The sequence below is a fragment of the Ylistrum balloti genome, unplaced genomic scaffold, assembly GCF_031769215.1.
Source record: "Ylistrum balloti isolate Yb309-2 unplaced genomic scaffold, AGI_CSIRO_Ybal_v1 Utg370510, whole genome shotgun sequence".
Classification (NCBI taxonomy): domain Eukaryota; kingdom Metazoa; phylum Mollusca; class Bivalvia; order Pectinida; family Pectinidae; genus Ylistrum; species Ylistrum balloti.
Window position 1 is genome coordinate 981,837 of NW_026782329.1, and position 21,444 is coordinate 1,003,280.

The following is a 21,444-nucleotide window of genomic DNA, read 5'->3' on the forward strand; positions in this document are numbered from 1 at the left end:
AGGTAAGTATCAAGTGCAAAATAGGTAGGTGTACAAGAAAAATGAGGTTCATACAAGGACTGAAGTAGTTCATTAAGACAAGACTTTCAGAGTAAGGGGATGAGTTAGGAGATACCAGGATCAGGGAAGTTCAAAAGATACTAGGATTCAAAAGGATTGATAGACATTGTAGTTAGGGCATACAAGGACTGAAGGAGGTCACTATGATAGAGAAGGTCATAAATAAAATTAGTAAACTATATTGATTACTCCAACATTGCAATATACATAACTGTTAAAGTATGTAATTATGTTTAAATATGTCCAGATACATATTCTTAGGACAACTCAACAATCATCAGTGAATATTGAATAGGAAAAGTTAACATTGCAAATATTTGGCATATCAGGACCAGTTAGGGCAGATACACCTCTACACACAGTCTATATAGTGTATCTGGTACCATGTTGGTAACCATGTTGGTAACCATGTTGGAGAGTTAGATCCTATGTCCCATAATTTCCTACACGGAATTCCTCAATCAAAACTCATCACCTTATAAGGGCATTGGTACATTTTGTTATTGAATTACCACAATATTTTAAAATCTTCCTCTCATCCCAACTGTGATGACAAACATAACATTTCTTTCTTTAATTTGTCCTTTTCAGTAAAGGAGATAAAAGAAAATTGTGATTGCATTAATATCAACAGTAACAATAATAACAATAGCAATAACAGTGTTATCTCTGTAGCACTAGGCAAGTTAAAAGCTAACATTAGTCCCATACAGGTTAATATCTTATAGCACTAGGCAAGTAGAGCTATGATCCAACCATTCAATAATTACTACCTGAAGAGATGAAAGAGGCCGAGTATCATTCATAAAGCTATCCCATAATTTTGCTAGGAACAGTACCGTCAGTCCTTACTCTACAACACATTTTTACAGTACAGTACCTCTACTCAGTTTTCAGGAGAGAAGCACCGAATCGGTAACAATTGGAAACAAGGGAAATAATTCATGATATGAAGAAATAAGACACGAAATTCTCACAGGTTGCATGTGTTTTTCACAAGTACTTCAAACAATAAGTGTTTACATCCTCAAGTTCACATTAAAGACAGAATGCATATAATAAAGACATGTTCTATTAAATGCATTTCGCAGTTTTTGGTTGAAATTTTGAAATTATCCAAAATAAAAAGTTAACTTCAAATGAAGTAGGATTGAATTTGCTGATTTTTTTCTTTTTCCTAAGTCAGTCAAAACATTCTACATGGCATTTTTTGATAATAATATTAATATACACATTGCTAATGACTAATTAAACAAGGTGGAAATAACAAAAGTCTAGACACCAGACTGATGTCTAGTGACAATGGTCCCTGCTATATCATATTTCCCTAAACAAAACAAAGCTTTCATGTTTATCTAGTTAAGTCAAATGATCAAACATCAGAAATGCCTTTAAACATGTTAAACAACTGTTGATTAAGAATAAGGCAAGTAATGTCTCACTCACACACTTTGTCTATATCTTATATATCTGTCAAACTATCTTTGAAAGACTCAAGTCCTGCTAATATAGACACATCAAGCACACTTCTTGTTGAGATCACTGAATGGATTTACATGAGTGGGTGTTATGATGCTTGAGTATATATGTATATAAAATACCTGTACAAGTTTTTTTTTTTACTCACACCTCAATAAATCAGAGTTATCCCCCTTTATCTACTATAAACATAGAGTTATCCCCCTTTATCTACTATAAACACAACTGTAAAATGGTGATGATCGATCACATGATGAATAAAGTTCATGACCTTTCAAAATACATAGTGTAATATCATTCAATCAATGAATCTGTATCATAAATATGATAGTCAACCAATTAAGATTACTTTAAATTATGGAGAACCACCCATCAACTTGCATACTAATCAGGCACTTCCATGTTCTTTTTTAATATCTCTGCTGATGCATTCTTTAAGATAAGAATTTGGACTTTTATCACTGCTGTTGCTATGGATACTGATTTTTCACAAAAGATAATTGATCTCTAGCAAATTAAAAAAGAGCTCCAATTGAGCCAGCATAATCTAGTCACTTTCATTCCAAATACATGAGCTACAAGTTATAAAACGCATTAAAAATATCAAATGCTTAAATCAAAATCTTTTAATATATTTTGTGATTTCCAACTAGATTCTTACCCACTCCCCCTCAAAAACACTGACAAAAACACTGTCTTGATAAGTCAAACAAAGCATTTTCTAACCCTTGACTGGATATTGGTAGGAACATCTAGCTTCCCTTAATCATTTTATGGCACACTGAGTATATTACAGATTAACTGAAGACAAAAACAATGATCCACTGGACAGTATCATCCAAAGTTCGCTCCTGCCTACAGCATTAACACCTCATCAATGCTCATGTTTCCATCATAGATAAAAGTCTTAGATTGGCTTTTGACCTCCAGTCTAAATTGGCAGTATCAAAGTTTGACTGATGAGCTTGGTACTGTAAATTCAGTGTTAATATCATATTCCACAGTATACAGTCCTTACAGAGACTGCCAGAGCCTTGTAAGGAGTCATTCCTGTCGTGAGAGTTACTGAAACATGTCTTGTTAAGTGGCCTGGATCCTCATTCGGTTAGAGATTATGTTGTGATAACATTCACAAATCCTGAGATATAACATTGTTTTTAGTCTGACCATTGGGTGCTATACACTTAAAGCACCAGTGGGAGATTAAAGTGCCCTTCAGCTCAGGGACAGATGAACTTCTTGTTGTCCACTTTGACCTTGATCACAATACAATCGTCTTTGATGTAATCACGGGACTTGAGGACATCATGTGATACAAACTTTGGGTAACCAAATCCCAGCGTGTCCTTGTCTGCATCTTTCAGAGGTTTCTGGAAATGCTTCCACGTAGGGTCAGGAGTAAAGCTCTCTGAAATATTGCTGCGTTTGTCCGGACTTGAACATTGGTCAAACAAACAGAATGAGATAGGAAGGGAGAAAGGCCAATCTAAGAGATTGTCATAGTCACCGGGGAGGAGCTTGATATACACTGACAAGTTTTTGCCTTCCCCTGCCCCATTTCCATTCAGAAACACAGACGCCACCATCTTGTAGCCATAGCGAGAGGTGTAGAAGGGCTCACTGACAATCTCCACACTTTTATACACAGACTCAAGGAACTTTTGTTTGTAGTTAGTGATGCGCCATATGAAGGTGCCATCTGTGACATGTGACAGTGAGTAAAGGGCATCACAAAGCTGGGTTATCTCCTCTTGTTGGCGATGTGACAAGTCACACATCAACTGCAGGTGGTGTTTCATATTTTCTTCCACATGTTTGTCCATACTGAATCTTGGGCACTGAAAAAAAGATATCAAATGGGAGATTATAACAGTCTGATCCCTAAAGCTTCTGAAGTCTGATAAAATTTATCATTTGGTAACTCATTAAGAATGCATTATCAATTTTTCATTCTTATGATGATGCCCAGATTAGCTCGAAAATCTTATATTACCTTAGTAAACTTTCAAATCCCAAATAATGAATCATAAGAGAATTATAAATACATAAGACCAAATTTCATGTTAAACGTCTATCTAGGAAGGGTAATTACAAAAAAACATAAATTATCATGTGGTTTTTACCTTGTGAGAACATCCTGCCTTTTTGAAGGCACAGCTAACTGTAGCAGATGGACAGAGGGCCTGGACATGGACATCTAGGTCCTCTCTTGCAATCTTGGTGGGGTCACAGCGATTAGGACATGTTACTGGAAAACGAGGACACTGGTACTGATGAGTCTGGAATATGAAAACATAACAATGAAACAAGGGTGATAACTGTCATAATCCAATCTAACAAGGGGATATAAACAGGGGAGACAATTATATCTAAATCCAAACTCTAAAAAGTAATGAAGCACAGCACAGAGGTTGGGGGAGTGGGGATAGTCAATATATTAAATCAGATGAAAATTATACTATTTCAAATAATAGAGATATCTTGAATGTGAAGAAATACCTGTAATGTTTCCTGTACAAATTCCCTCTTGCAGTAGGAGCATTCTACTGTGCGCTTGTGACACTCGTTTCTCATATGGTTGTTAAGGAAGCGCCGCTCTAGTCGGGCTCCACATTTGTTTTCACACCACATCACCTCAAAGGGACACTGGCCAGAATGTGTCTGTAAATATGCAAAAAAAATATTCCCATTTATCTGAGGCCTTTTAATATCACACCACAAAAAATTATAAAGAGAGTAACAACAGTTAAAATCCAAGTGGGCAATATATTTTGGTATGCATTGAGAAATTGTTGCGTATCAAAAAGGAATCTTTAAAATTATTATAAAAGAGTTTAGTAACATAAGGAGGACTATACTGGAACAAGTTTGACAAAGCCACTTTTCAGTGCACTTTACTGCTGAGAATTCAGACAGGACCAGTAAAACAGCTTATCTCAGTCAAGCACAAATAGATTCCTTTACAACACGTGTTTGAACCTTTCTAAAATTCCTTCATAGAATTACACTACAATGAGGTAACTGCTGACATGGAATTCTGTTACACCTAACAAAATTAAACACAGATAAGATTGATGTAAACTCCCTAGAAGGATAATTGAGATATCTTAATGCTGATAACAAAGTAATACTGCAGGTCGTGTCATGCTGATTCCAATTTGAATGCACACAGAGCCCCTATACACACTACGTTATATCCAAGTGCAGGAGTATCATTAAGAGTACACTTAACCCAGCTTCCTACAAACTCTACACAGTAACAGACTAACAATATTCTTTGATTGATTTTATTCTAAAATTTCATCTCCTAGCTATTCACTTAAAACTGAATTTTCAAGATACATTTGTTGGTACCCATATCTCCTTCATTGCTCCTTTTTCAGAGATGTTTTATTTTCCATTTCATTCCATCCCTTAAGATATATAAAAAAAAAATCCCCAGAGATATTTTGTCATTGATATATAAAAATATATACACAACTCACCCTCTCATATGTGTCTCCAGGAAGCTGCTGATTACAGAACTCACAAACCACAAGACGATTAGGACAGGAGAACTCAAGATGGTCCTCCAAGGATAGACGAGACAGGAGGGCTGGGCACTTGTTAGGGCAAGCTATATTGTCATAGCAACACTGGTCGAGATGTGACTGAAGATTATGCAGCTTGCCTACCCAGCGACACCCATCCTTATGGTAGCGACATCGGATAAGACTATTCATTACCTCAGACGTAAGATCATCATCGGGGTAGATCTGCAATCAAAATTTTTTCATGTAATTCTTAGAGTCAAAAACTGCAAGAAAATACTATTTAAGTATGCAACACACGAATCCAATCAGTTTAACAGCTGATTCTAATGTAACTGTAATGAATATAGAGCTGCTTGTGTTGCTGCATCTCATTTATCATATAACACAGGGACAAAACAATAGCAATCATCTACTTGTAAATACTTAATACACACTGAAAATTACCACAATTCATTTATGTTAAAGGTGACATAGACTACTAATAACGCTACAGAGAATACAACATTCCTCATGCCTATACTTTGTCTACAGTTTGTTTCAACATTAGCATGCATAATGCTTCCATCAGGGCTTGAACCAGCAACCCTCGGCCACTTTCCAGCCTGCCACTTTACAGATTTAACCAAAGGTAATATCCTGTTAGTGTGAAACTTGCAGGATAGAAAGGTACTATCAAAACCTGCTACATTAACTGATGCATATTGATAAACACAATACCTGTTCAACATCTCTACACAACTCAAGACATGACAACATTCTCGGTACTTGTAACATTTCCAGGTAAGATAATTATAATGTTCTATTCAGGTAACAGGTGTATGACAACACTGCATCAATGTGAGACTGAGCAAGAAAATCTGTGGAGTTGTTAATCAGAAAAAATCATTATGGCATATTATAAATACACATTAACCTGGAATGCATCCAAATCTCCCAGATAAAATACCAGAGCTACACCAGAAAACACAAAACTCATTAAAAATACATCCTTGATCCTTAAATGACCGATACAGAATATCCCAAACATTCTCTCCTAATATTACATCATAATCACCATAAATATTCAAAAGATTTCCATGGAGTATTCATCAGTCTGACCCCATGTTTTATTCAGAAGATGGTTCTGTCATGACATGAAGACAGCATAAAGCCTTCGATTTAGGCAACACTTGATATGTAGGAAGCATGTCATTAATGGGAGGTATGGAGTATAGATACAGCTAGTGCTGCACTGAACTGAGACGTATCACTAACATATCAAGAACCTACCCTAAGGACATAGCCTCTTTCTTTATGTAAATATTACTACACTGATGATTACCTCTTCCTGATTATTATTTCACTGTTCACAATGACTACAACAGATAATCAGATGATAAGGTTCCACATACTAGGACATATTTGCCTGGGGTAACTATAAACATTCCAAATTGATGTTTGATTATCTCCCCTGAAGTACCACTCAATGACAATGGATTTACATCAGACCCTGGTATCTTGTACTCTTTATCTGAACATGTAATCTTGTAGGTTGTGGAATTTTGACAGGTGTATGACGAGCTAGCTTTCTCAAATATCTCCTTGTACAGTTAAGAATGGAAACATTATCAGGTGATTTTACAGATAAAATTTGACTGGCCAAAAAAACCATTCAAAATGTTGGTTACTTCACAAGTCTGTGTTTATGTTTACGGATATATAGAAATACAATTATGAAATAAGTTTTTCCCTGAAGTAAATATATGGAATATTTGAAGCTATTCAGTATAGCACAGAAAATACCATTAATCTTCATCAGCAGTCTGATTGTCTGGTCTATAAGAACTGAAGCCTGAAATAAGAGACAATTTTGTGGATGTATATCTATAATTATCTCATAAATTTTAATGTATTGAGTAACATTACCCCTGAATGTCCCCAGCCTAGCGTCTACTTACCATTGTGATGGTAATCCCTCTTGCCCAGAACACACATCAGCATTCAGCAGTGTGTGACTGACAAATTGATTATTGATCAACATGGCTTCAAATAATACCATTTAATCCCATATATGGTAATATGTTTAAATTATCTGATGGATTATTGCTTTCAAATAAAAATTTAAATCTAAAGCAATTAATTATAATTGGAACGATTTTCTGTCCAACACCTGATGTGTGTTCTCGAGTTTGATGGGAGAATAAACACATATCAATTAGACCATATCATAAGATAATGCTAACTATTGTGTCCACAGACAAAGGTGAGTCATTGGGAGTACTTTCAGGTAGGTCAGTGTATAGGTATGTACACCTGTATAGCCAGGTTATATTGGTGTATTGGACACATGTATGGTACACAATATGACTTGCAGGTGTTGTTGTAACATTCCTACCAAATACCAACTATTGTCTCCAGGTATAAATCAATGGTATTAAAATTATAAATTGTCAGCAGATTCCTTATCTAGAACTTGTGCCAGTGATAAGGACCAGCTCTCTATTACCTACTAACACTCGCTGGGGGCAATGGTAACAGATCAAAGCTTTTCTGACCACCAAAGTGGAGAATTCCATGTACCTGTTGGTACTATTGTACACGCAGGATCAGATTTGATTAAGGACCATATCTCACTATACTGAGACTATAATGAACATACATTTGAATAAGTACAAGACTTAGAATGATTGGTTTACACCTCAAAGTGACTGTCAGTTAGCATAGTATGTTACATACAGCATCCATTTCAGGAGTTTCATAATAATGACACTGCTGAAAATTCTCAAAAATGTGCTCAAATTCCTATAGGCTAACTTTTGGTCCTATGAGAGTGATGCCCAAATTTATTTTAAGTACTGTGTATAGAATGGTTAGGAACATTTACCCCTTGTGTGCCCACCTTGAATGCCCACTTTTAGTGCCCACCTTCAGTGCCCAGAGTGGCCTGAGAATACCTATCTACTAGTATAGATATTCACGGTTAGAATCCCAGTTTTAGTGAAAGCACAATCTTTTGTATTTTGTATCCTGTTTTCAGTATCACCAACAATTTACATCTATTTAGGTTTATTTATACAGTCATGTAATTTGAATATTATTTTTCTAGGAAATACAGTTCAGGTAACAGTATTCAAATAAGGGAAAAGTTATGGACCCAGATCATCAATAAAGAATTCCAGTTTGTTTGGCAGGCCTGTCACATATTTAACAATATTCATGAAACACTAGATATGGTAATTAGCTACCTCATTTCATCCTTGGCTTATACTGATGATATATGGAAAATCAATGTGGTATTCTATATACAACAGCTACCTGGCTCTCTATAGCTGTTGGCAACACCTGTACATCCACCCTATATTATAATGGCAGATGAAAAAACACCTACCATACACAGATGGGATACAGCGTTAAGATGTCTTTTGTCATTTTCATTCTGTGCATCAAAGAAACACTATTTTATTCAAGGAAATGCTATGCATTCAAAGCACCTAAGTTACCAAGATCAGAATTACTAAGACCTTTATTTCGTTGAAACAATCACTGTAGCATGAAATAGTCTGTGATAAACAAAGGCATTTATACCATATGATCTGACGTAAAAAAACACAGGTCCAAATTAACAAATACAGTTTCCAAGTTTTGTTATTAATTAAGAACAAAATATACAAATTACATGTATGTCCTAGTTTTTGATGGGCACAGCTGGACCCTTTTATTATATGTGCCAAAATTTCAGAGATCAGGTCAGTTTGAGTTCAAGTCTGTGGGGATTTCAGGCTTTAGCCCCCAAATTTTCTCAGCTGTAAAGTCAGCTGATGTATTTTGGTGGTCTAATACACCTCAACAGCTGTGTAAAGGTCACTATAACCTTGCTTACATCATCACCAGGTGCAAGTCTCCTGAATCTGGAAACTTAGGAACAAGTGACCCCAACTTTTTTATCAATATTTCCACATGTGGTCAAACTCCCATAGAACATGGAACTGTTTGTCTCCCATGAATACATGCAGGCTGTTTAAAAGGTCAACTTTAACCTGCCATAACTAAGCTTTTGCTGACAATAAAATTTTGATCATTATACTGCAATTTAGCTATCGTTACTGAGAGTTTATAGTCTATAAATATTTAAACTGCTTATTTTTTTCTTCAAATCAATCTCATATGGTTCAAAATGTAGTATGATGCTTCATATTAGCATCTGTTTTAGGTTCCATGCTTTTGAAAAAAAATATGCGATTTATGAATCAAGTGAATCTATTCAATGAGAAAAAGTGATAAAATTTTACTGAAACTTGGGTGGCCATTCAGTACTAGGTGACCTGACATTAAAAGTAACAGTGCTGTGTTTTGGGAGTTAGCACAGCCTCTGGGAACTACAACCTGACAGACAGTCCTCTAGTACAGCATGTGAGATCACAGGTGGTACATACACAATTAATCTCACACCCACGGAGAAGACAGGAGGTGCTAAAATGACCTTACATTGATGAGAATACCTGATAACAATACACAAACATTTTCTTATATGTAGTAAAATGTGTTACATGCTAAAATTACCTTACATGTTGCATTCCACATATAAGACTCCTAACATGCATTTTAAAGCCATCTGTAGTACACGTACAGTTTGAAATATAGCACGACTATGAAAACAGGAGAAAATTATTCAACAGGTAACATATTGTACATGCATCACAGGCAGAAAGAGAAATTTCAACAAACACTACCTGACATTTCCTTTCATAGAGTGAGGAAGATTAACGGACTTGTAGAACAAAATTCTCATTGTCAGCTGATTTTACACAGTGAAAACATATAGATGTCAGAGTGTAAACGTTCCTATTTTCAAAATTGCTCTATCTTACAACAACACTAAATTTTTTAACCACAGCATACAATATGAAGTAGATGACAATTAAATTTGTGAGACACAGTAAAACTTACCTGATGTACACCTGGCTGACCAGGCCTGAGGTAGATAGTACACAGCAAAAAGAGCCTGTACAATCTACCCAGTCACCACAATCATCAATGTCCTAGTGATTCAACTTCCCCTGATATGTCAAAAATCAATGGATACACAGCCATACACCACACTAAAATACTGTTTCCATGGCTATCCTAAAGATAACATTCCTCCTAAACAGATCAGCCTATCAACAGTATCACAATTATCAAGATGTGAAACTGTGAAGAAATGGTTGATTGAGCACGATGATGGTCAATATATCACTAATCTTCTAATACTGGCCTCAGAATTCAGCGGACTGGTCGTGTCTTTACAGCTGGCCGAGGCTATAATTAAGGTTTAAAGTGTTTATGGTGTGAATCATCATAGGATGTATATAATCTGTCTGTAATGGACTGACCAAACTTGACTGTCCAGTCTCTTACTGGACCACACCATCTATCGTTTACAGCTGGGACCACTGTGTAAGTATACAGCAGGCCTCAAGGAGTACGCCCTAGATGACAACCTGACTTAAAGTCACTACTACACCCTTCTGTTAAGTAAATATCAGTGTCCACATAAACTTCCATTAAACAAAAATCTCTTTGTCAACACTTCAGTAAGTCCAGAAAAAGGTGAAGATTACAGTTAATAACAGTATGTACAATTACAAGAGTACAGGTTTAATGTTGTGTGATGTAATATAATTAAACTTATTATCAGTAATGTTGATCACTGACTGTATAACACTATAAATGATCCTTTTGTATATAGAGGTACACTGTCCTGTTGTATATAGAGGGACACTGTCCTATGGTTCCGTTATTTAAACTGAAGGGGCGTCCTTAAGTCATCACCCTTTCATTCCATTTACTGGCAACAGTCATTTCCTTTGTCATCTAATTGGATTAAAAGTGTCCTTTTTACCTTAAATAAAAGAATATCCAATGAACATTCCCATCTGTCTCCTTACCACCGATTTGATGATCTCAGTTCCCTGAGGTCAACATCATCTGCATGTCCTGTTAGAAGTTGTATAGTAACCTAGCCCAGCTCATTACAGGGTGTAGAGGGGATAATGACCACGCCGGACAAATAGCTCACACAAAGGGACAACAGCTGACATCCCCTACTGCCTCGAGTCCCTTTTACTGGTCCAATGAAAACCAATCAATACAATCTGTCATCACAATACCATCAAATGGATTTTATACTCCTCATAGGCATGTTCACTATTTTTTCTCCTATTAAATCCAAGATTGATTTTCCCCGATAAATGATCAATATCCCGCCAATCTTGTGAAACGAATTCAAACATTATAACAAGTATGACATCAACTACTGTCAACAGAACAGCAAGCACCTGCTGTAACCCAACTCAATAAAAGGGAATGTTGTGGGTACAGTCTAGTCAATATAATACCCTTGTCAATATTTACAAAGTCAACTGTGGCTAAACATGGAAAAGAAATCAGTAGTAAATTGTACTGTGATAACAATACACTATTGATATCAAGAATGAATGAAGATTTGTACAGCGTTGGACACTGTTTGGTAGTCACTGACAGATTTAGTCCTGTATGCATGCAGTAAAATGTGCATGAGTTACCTCTGGTATTATATTACACGCAGCAGCATGTAAGCTCCTGACATGCGATAAAATCCCAGTCATAAAACCACATCCTTTACACAACGATGATTAAAAATGTTCAACAAACATGCAATTTGCTACTGTAATGTTAAGGATAAGCTGAAGGAAAATAGACAGAATTGAGAGCAATGAGTGTGAAGAAAGGGTTGGACATCAAAGACAGATTGAATGGTATTACTTGTAACACCTTGAGTTGTGGTAGCTAGGCCATCTAATTGAATATCATACTAGAAAAAGGTTTAAAATAGCTAACAGAATCAATACACTGTTCAATAGAAATTGCGGTCTGTTACACTTTACCTGTCTACACTGAATGGATGCTGTTCTACTGAAAAACCATGGTATAGAAATGACACCTAGATGCAATGATGTAACTTGTTAAATTCCTCTGCATTAGACCAGAGTGTGGCTGGTATAAACTCCATGTCTACCAAACTTTTTCCTTCATAAATTCATTTTTACACATCCTTATGTTGTAGAAAATTAGATAATGCTTGCTTCCTGTTATCTGCTTCATCTATTTTACCTCCTCAATGAAACATTCATTTTAAAATAAATACATCATCTGCCCTGGATCATCTAAATTACGGGTAGTTCTGAGAGAGGTTTCATGAACACAGTCTGTTAAATGAACACTATTCCAGTATCCTATCATTTTCCATGCATGATTACTTCCCTTGATGAGCTTGATTGATTCCCTTGTTGAGCATGATTAACTCCCCTGATGGGTGATTGCCTCCCCTGAAGGGATGATTTAGTCATGTGCAGAGTTTATAGAGGGCACATTATCCATTATTTGGCAGCTGTAAAGGGACTAATGTTGCAGCTTCATGGTCCAGAAGACACAGCCTCCACCCTATACTGACTGTGTTGGCAGTATATGTGATTTAAAGTAGTTTCCCAGTATCACATTGATATGTAATGAATGAGTATATTCAATGAGACTAATGGTATAAAACACTTTACTTGACTGTTGTATGCATCAGATAACTAAAGACAAACAATGCATTTTTATGTCAATACTATACTAAGCCATATATACAAGAGATTTAGAATTAACAGTGTAGACATTAATTGGTATTAGTACTTACACAGACTCACTTTGTATCAAGCAATTATAACATAGGACATTTCTGTGCAATGTTTGCAAACTTTGTTGTTTGCAAACTTTGTCATTTACATCTGCTATAAATTACATAGTATGGCAGCTCAACAATCCTTTCTATATATATATATATGTTGTTGCCTTAAATACAAAATTTGATTCCATCTAAATTTCCATTACTAGTAGTATCACCCATTAGATGAAGCAGTCATTTTGAAAGATTTATCATATACTGTCACTGTCTTTATGGTAACAATTATGATGCTGTAAGGGCATACAATCTTAATAAACTTCTATTCCTCTCATCTAAGTCAAAATCCTTTCTATTATCTTAGCTTAAACAAATGTACTACCCTACTCATTTCTTGTAAGGCCAATGGTCACTCCTGCCCTGTTTCACTCATATCCAGACACTTCTGTCACACAGAAAATGGCCAAGTGAATTTGTCTTCAGTCAATATAAAAACAGGTGTTCACGATTGAAGTCACACACACAAGCATCTATTTGTTAACATATTCAGTGAGGAAATGGAATAAAAAGGAAACTTCCTGCCTTCTATAAGTTAGTAAATAAGAAGAGACTTCCTTATCTAAAAAGACTTAGTTACAGTATAATTATTTCAAGGATGATCTTATATAAAGCGACCATTCACAGGAAGCATGCTTGTCAGGTGCTCACATTCATGATCAATTTCACACTCTGTTTATTGATAGTGAGGAGGTCACACACATCACAAACATTCAGATTAAAGGATTATGTAATTAGTGATTGTAACAAATTAATGAAACATACCTGAGCATAATCTAAAGGCTTATCATCTTCTGGACATTTGAACACACCAGCACTGCAAATACACAGAAAGAAAAACATCAGTACAAGATATAGATCAAATTCTTAGGGTACAACTGCTTGAAGAAAAAATAGTGTATCTGTTTACAAACAGTACCCAGTGTAGTAGAAGTGTTTGTCATCACAGGACATATAGGTCCCTAGGAAGTTCATCATACCAGCTTAACGTGACTCCTGACGAAATGGAGCATGACATTCCACTATTTGACAGTTCTATGGGTAACTATGGTAATGAAATAGGTAAAACCCTAATCTTATTTCACACCTTATTGACAATAGAGATATATATACCCAGGGCAAACAATTACCTGATGTCTTATGTAACACATACCAGTCCCGCACAGGAAGTCACACATGAATGTTAATGACTTTTTCAGGCTGGGTATAAACAAGATCTCATCTATGACAGGTCTTACCACAGCTTACAACTCTGCTTACAACTTACAGATGTCAGAATTGATTTATTTTAGATCACACTTGACTTGTTCAGTGATATACAGAATTTCACTTTATTGACATCTGTCTATATTACACAAAAGAAATGGAAAATACTGAAGATAATTCTTCTTTCTCATTGCCAAGTCAATATCAGAAACTGATAACATTTGCTGTGAAGTTATATTCTAGTTGATCGCCATATTACCAAATGAGGTTTTTTTAGTGTCCTGGCTGAATATTAAATAGTGATTTGTTCAGTGTCACCCTCTCCCTCATCGATATCCGCCCTAACCAAGAATCTCCAAACTCCAAACTTTGTACCTGGAGAGTAACCAAAGAGTCCAGGGAAGCCTGACAGTACAAGCTTTGGAGTCATCAGGTACAGAAACTTGGTTCAGTAAATACTGATTTGAATCTAATGAAATTATTATGTATAAAATGAATCAATCCACAGACACTGCTTAAATACATTAATGATTCCTTATTAAAGTCAACATTTAACTAGGCATGCAAAGTATTATTTGTATCAGAAGACCAAGAATGTTCACAGACCTGTTTCCCCTTTGAAGTGTTATAAACTGTTTAATTCAACCACCTACAGATAAAGTTCTCATCAATTTAACCTACCCTAAAAGATTGATAGATCCATTGTATATCAAACTAGACCAATTTAAAATCCAAGTGTTTGCATGTTGTTGTAGATTTTAAGTAGCACATATCATAGAATAAAATCTTTATCAAAATTTAGAATTAATAAGTCTTTAATATTTCACATACCTGACAGGTAAGAACAGGTGAGACATTATCATCAGCCACAGGTATTGCTCCCCTAGCTACTCGATACACACCACCACATCAAACACTAAGGAAAACTTTATAAGCATGTCTCATCACCATAAGTAGACCCAGTAGGTCTTCACCAATTACTGTATAATTCCAATGTAAACAGGAACCAGTAAATCAATGGGTGTTATTATACCTAGTATCCCTCTATCCCTAGTTCAAAATTTTAGTAACCCCAGACAGAGATAGCATCTAAGGAAACAAGCAGAAAATTGTAAATTTCCCATCAGATGTCTATCTCACCATGACTTACACTGTATGGGACAAGGAAGGAGCCACATTGTCAAGACAGACCACCTTTACCACTCTGGGGGATGGTATTTGTACCCAAAACTGTCTAAAGAGGCCACTTTTACCACTCTGTGGGATGGTATTTGTACCCAAGACTGTCTAAAGAGACCACATTTACCACTGCATGTACAAGTGATGTACGTAAACTGTCTAGACAAACTTAACCACTGTATAGGACAGTGTTCAGAAACTTTCTTGAGAGACAATGTTTACTACTGTATGGGAAAGTGTTTGTACAAAAACTGTCTAAGAAGACCACCTTAACCCCTGTGTGGGGCAGTGATGAATAGAGAAACCACCTGTTCTTCATCACTAAATGTGACAGTAATATGTACAGACACTCTCTAGAGGGACCACCTTTTTCACTGTAGGGAACAGTGATGTGTACACAGAAACTCTCTAGAGGGACCACCTTTTTCACTGTAGGGGACAGTGATGTGTTCACAGAAACTCTCTTGAGGGACCACTCAAGAGAGACAACATTTGTCATTATATGGATTGTTTACCCTGGCCTGTAGTTTAACTGAACCCTACAATGACTAAACAGCATTAATACATAAATATCAAATAATCATTATTGAAAAAAACATCTCAATCTGTAAAGTTTAATCAGACCAAGTGAAGCAAACTCACATATAACTTTCCCAAATCAATGATCTCCAATGACTGAGCTAATCATGTGGACCAAACTATGTCCTTTTGGTATGCTTAACAATGGGTAGTCTTTCACCTCCACTCTCTGACAAACACGACAACGTCATTATCAGTGTTACAATCGGAGAAACAGATATTGTCAGCTGTATTAGATGACCCCATTCCTGTGACACAACACCGAATATAACTCTAATACAACAGTATTTTTTGTGATATGGCTCCTAAAATCTGTCAATACAACAGCTGTTAATCTCTGAGCTACACAAACAATATTGATCCCAAATTCTCCCATAATTTACCGTAACTGTATACCACAAAGACAAATCTGTACATATATTCAACAAAGGTGTCCTACAGTTATGGATCTGTTAGGGGGAAATGAGTGACTAGAAGGAGGGAAACTTGATCTCCAATCTGTTCAAAATCTGGATTAATCACTTAGGATAGCTTGACGAATAATCTACATGAATCTCATTTATACTTGGGTTTTAATTTTTAATAGGCACGCTAAACACACAACTTGTCTGATTTCAATGATGCTAATAAATATTCTGCCATTAAAAATTCAACGGATACTTTTTCCCCCAAATACATAATTTTAATTGATCAGATATTTCTGTACTTTTTTTTGTGGTAGTTTTATCATTTTGCAAATATCAATTCCTTTTCATACGATACTAATAGCAAATCAGATGACAACTTTGATTTCAACTTGCATCATATCCTAAACTTTATACACAACGACCCTGATTTATTAAACCCATTAATGATGAAATCATCATCATTGACAACTTTTGATATGACAAAAAGGTATTAAATTTTAAATACAGTCATATATGCAATAATTAAAAAATATGACCAAAATGTGTTAAATTTTAAATAGTCATATATGCAATAATTAAAAAATATGACAAAAAGGTATTGAAAGTTTTAAATACATTCATATATGCAATAATTAAAAAACATTTTTTATAATTAATGGAACACACCAGATTGCCTCATTCATATGATGTTCTATTGCAAAAACGCACAAAATATACATTCTGTTACTTAAGATCACTTACTTTTTCATTTGTTTCAACATCTTAATACTGGCTCTAAGAATGTCGTCCTTTCTGAGAGCAGGCATCTTTCTGTGTAACACCCACAGGTTTTGAAGTAGACTTCTACCTCTTCTATACACAGCCTACAGGTACACCTTACACTTTACTGTAAAACTGACCGGCTAACAGTAAAGACTGACCTGTCCAGCGACTTACTAACGGTACACTGACAGTTAGCACCAAAGTTAGACAGATTATACTCCTAACTCTAAACATTCCACTACCTTCAATTACCTCCTTCAATTTTTCACCACTTAAATTTTAACCTTGTGACAATCAACTCTGAACTCAACCGGCAGATGGTAGAGGCAGGTGACGGGCTTCACCTCAAATCTGATTGGACGCATTTGAAATTAAGAAATTCCAGGCACACTTCCACCTGCTAAATACCCAAAGTTTTTGACAAGAATGGTCGGAGGGCTGCCTTTAATTCAATAGGGCTATTATAATTTTTCGTTTATTTGAACTTGGCCACGCGCCTTTGAGAGATATGATAATACAGCACTCTCCTGGACTGGACTGAGTTGTCTTTTGAAGTTGGAGTAAAGATGTGGACAATGACGATCTGTATAAATTACAAATTGAATGGTGGAGTAGGGTACAACCTGAGATCAAATATTAAACTTCTGCAGTAGGGAGGCCGGCCAGTTTGTCCTCGGACATCGGTCCTCAATAGGTGATAGCACTGACCAACAGGTGGACGGAGATTCTAGGCGGAGTCTGTAATGGCCTTTCAGAAAACAAAATCACTGGAACACGAGCCCCATGATGGGGATCTGATAGGATTCACAAAGCATGAAGGGGGGAGATCAAAAAATATGTTTAGGCATTTTAAAACTTTGATGCACGACATATTGGTGATGATGAGATAGGTATGAAATTCATCAATCCCTCAGGTGTGAAATATATTCCAAGTCTACCAACTGTTATATGGTCCTATCAAACATCCTACATCTCACAAACCATACAGCCCAAACTTCTACAGGCAGCTGGGTAATGACACAAATCAAATTAATCAATAATAATAATTTGTTCAGGATACCTGAAGCAACATTCCAACAGATTTTATTGGGCCTTGCTTTTTAAATGTTAGAGATAAAAATGAGAAGAAAAAAAACTGGTTATTGTGAAATGCCAATCAATTAAATTATCAATATTTTTCAGTGCGTGTAAGACCAGTGTAGCATGAGACTGTAAGCTCTTGCCCGTATACCTGCTGGAGAAACAGATAACTACAATGCACCAAATGACAGCCATACTGATGTCCTCTAGAATTGATATTGATTTTAAAAATCAAAACAACAGATGTAATCTACAATAGACTTTTCTCGTTTTTTTTGCAGCAAATTTCCCACATATGTGCCAAAATAAGATAGATGTTAATAGAACTGACCATAAGGATGTTGCATAGCCGTCCAATACTGTTCACCTGGTACAGAGGGAACAATCACGTACAATAATGTATATAACATTATTTTCGTTACCTTCCAGAAAACTAGCCTTTTCAGAAAAATTAGTTACAATATACAAATATTCTCAAACAGAGTTTTCTAACAGTCAGCATGTATAAAGATATGGTATCAGTTTTATATGTCATTCATGACCTTTTCATGTTTATACATATCTGCACAAATTGTTATGTCAAAGTATTTCTAGGTTTGGGCTTTTTTTAACATTTTGAAGATAGGACAAAATCAGAAAATGATATGTATGGAGAAAACTGTTTTTTTTTCTAATTATATATTGTTTTGTCTCAAACTTTTGACTAAAATACAAAAATAATTGAACCATAAAAAAATTAATAATTTATGAATCGTTAATATTGAAAATGTTGATTATCATAATTACAAGCAATTCAATATTTAAATACAGTTTTCAAATGAAAACATTACAACATTACAAAACTACAATTAACATATGGTTCAGGAATTTCCATTAAAATCACATTTCAAAATAATTAATTCCTTTTTATAATGATGTTTCCTCAGATAGTTTATCATTTGTAAATGTCAAGATTGTTTCTTTGAAATTCCTGATTAAGCATGCATCAACAATTAAATCATCATCTGGATCAATTAGGCTGTTCCAATTAATCATTAACATATTTCAGACCCCTTACCAACATTTTCTTGTAAAAGCAGAGAACTTCAGGGAAGGCATGGTTTCTGTGTGGTCCACTCAGAATGTTGTACTGGCCACTGAAGTTACACCCATTTATCTCCACTACTGGTCAGACCCCCTGCTGGACTGGTGATTAGAACCAACAGGATGTGGTCACCTACTGTTTCACTGATATTGGACAGACCACCCTGTGTACTCCACATCCTCCTCTACACATCCTTATAACCCTCCTCTACACATCCTGTCCCTCCTCTACACATCCTGACACCCCTCCTCTACACACCCTGACACCCCTCCTCTACACATCCTGACACCCCTCCTCTACACACCCTGACACCCCTCCTCTACACATCCTGACACCCCTCCTCTACACACCCTGACACCCCTCCTCTACACATCCTGACACCCCTCCTCTACACATCCTGACACCCCTCCTCTACACATCCTGACACCCCTCCTCTACACACCCTGTCCCTCCTCTACACACCCTGACACCCTCCTCTACACACCCTGACACCCCTCCTCTACACATCCTGTCCCTCCTCTACACACCCTGACACCCCTCCTCTACACACCCTGACACCCCTCCTCTACACATCCTGACACCCCTCCTCTACACACCCTGACACCCCTCCTCTACACATCCTGACACCTCTCCCCTCTTTGATTCTCATTTATCCATTACAATTTTCAAATTTTGACCATTCACCATTTTCGACATCTTGCAATCTTACATTATGATATGACATTTGGTGGCAACATATTTATAATAAATCTTTTTGTAAACTCCATGTCTATTTGATATGTAAATCAAAACTGATAGGGACCATAAATGCAAATGTTGTTTTATCTTTACAACCAGTATTGTAAAAGTATTTAACAAGCCCTTTTGCAATTACATTTATGTAATTTGATACACTAAATTTTAAAATTAGAAATGTACAAATGATAATTATGTAATTTTCAATAATTGCTGATTCAAATTATTGAGTTTCACATTATACCTAAAATTTTGGAAAGCATATACCACAATATAAACTGTAACTACTAGGGAAGCTGAATCAAGCTGTCCTGAAGATAAGAGTGTATGAACAGCTGATGAGTGCCGGTGATATTTATCCCTGGAGGTACTTATCTATCATGGCCTCTGTGCTGGACCAGCACCCCTTTACCTCTCATTTATCTTATCTCTACTAGGTGTGATATTGGCCCATTAATTACCACCCATATATGTACAGCATGATACTGGTGACACTACATTTAACAAGGTGCTTTGTTTGGTGCCTTTTAGTTCAATCCTTGAGGAGATGATAGGGATAAGAAGAATTCTGATGACTTTCCCCATATAGCACACAATATTAGTGGTCTGTTTATCCATTTATAATAATGCTTACACGGCAGTCATCATACAGCCGTTGGGTATACTTGTAATCTGTGTACCAACAATACAATTCTAGTCAGTTAAATAAATACAAACCTTTTTATAAAGGTCTGATTAAGTAAAATTTATTCTTTGATCATACACGACTTGTCTATAAATGGTAATTCAATCTCCAACATGGACAAATATTTAAACATAGAAGTACACAACTCTTATGGATGTAAATCCTTTGATTGAAGCATGGATTATTTGGATGTCTAATTTAATTTCTGACATCAGTACATATATATATATACACTTCATTTCTATTAAGGATTGATTCTGATTGGTCAGTTAGCAAATGTGACTTCATACTGCATATTCACCGATGTGTAAAATTTTTAACATGAATCATTCAACCATGAACATTTTAAGCTGCACACATCTGTTACAAACTGAGGACATAAACACAGCAGGTGCTTGTTTTATTGCAGATTCTGTGTATATGATATAAAAGTAACTCACCAGATTAACAGATTATTCATGTACTCCCAACATACATCAGAGGTTGACAAGAGGAACAGAAGTTCTAAAAGTGAACATCATTCAGTGGTGATGGCTTTGTTATATTTAAAAATATATCGTGTACCTTTCACTTAAGTCTATCTCCAACACAGCTGTTCACGTTTCAATAATGTTAGAGATCTATATTTATCAGGCACACGATAAACTCATTATAACCATTGTTGTGTGGTGATTATCTTCACCTGAATGGATTCAGACATTGATGAAAGAATTTCACGTCAATTATGTTACTTAAGTTCATGTCTAATATTGTAAATTACCCATAAAAGTAAAAACATCTTATGATGGAAATAATCAATTGAATTGCCTGCCTGGCTGTTGATTATCACGCACGCACAGTTGTAAGAAGATCTAGATGAAGATCTGAGCCTTTCTCATTGTAACATCTATTGTAAAGTAATGCTTGAACTAACAATTCAAAGACATACCTACCCAGTA

At 35.8% G+C, this 21,444-nt stretch overlaps 1 protein-coding gene across 1 annotated transcript in view; it reads right to left on the reverse strand.

Annotated features, from left to right (window-relative positions):
- Positions 1-2,759: 2,759 nt before the first annotated feature.
- Positions 2,760-21,444, reverse strand: part of LOC132555705 (TNF receptor-associated factor 4-like) — a 36,326-nt gene continuing 17,641 nt past the window's right edge. The window contains exons 2-6 of the mRNA XM_060220068.1: positions 13,555-13,606; positions 5,025-5,294; positions 4,039-4,200; positions 3,663-3,818; positions 2,760-3,377 (exon numbers count right to left, since the gene is read on the reverse strand). Of these exons, the coding sequence (XP_060076051.1) occupies positions 2,760-3,377; positions 3,663-3,818; positions 4,039-4,200; positions 5,025-5,294; positions 13,555-13,606 (1,258 nt within the window). The remainder of the gene's footprint in view (positions 3,378-3,662; positions 3,819-4,038; positions 4,201-5,024; positions 5,295-13,554; positions 13,607-21,444) is intronic.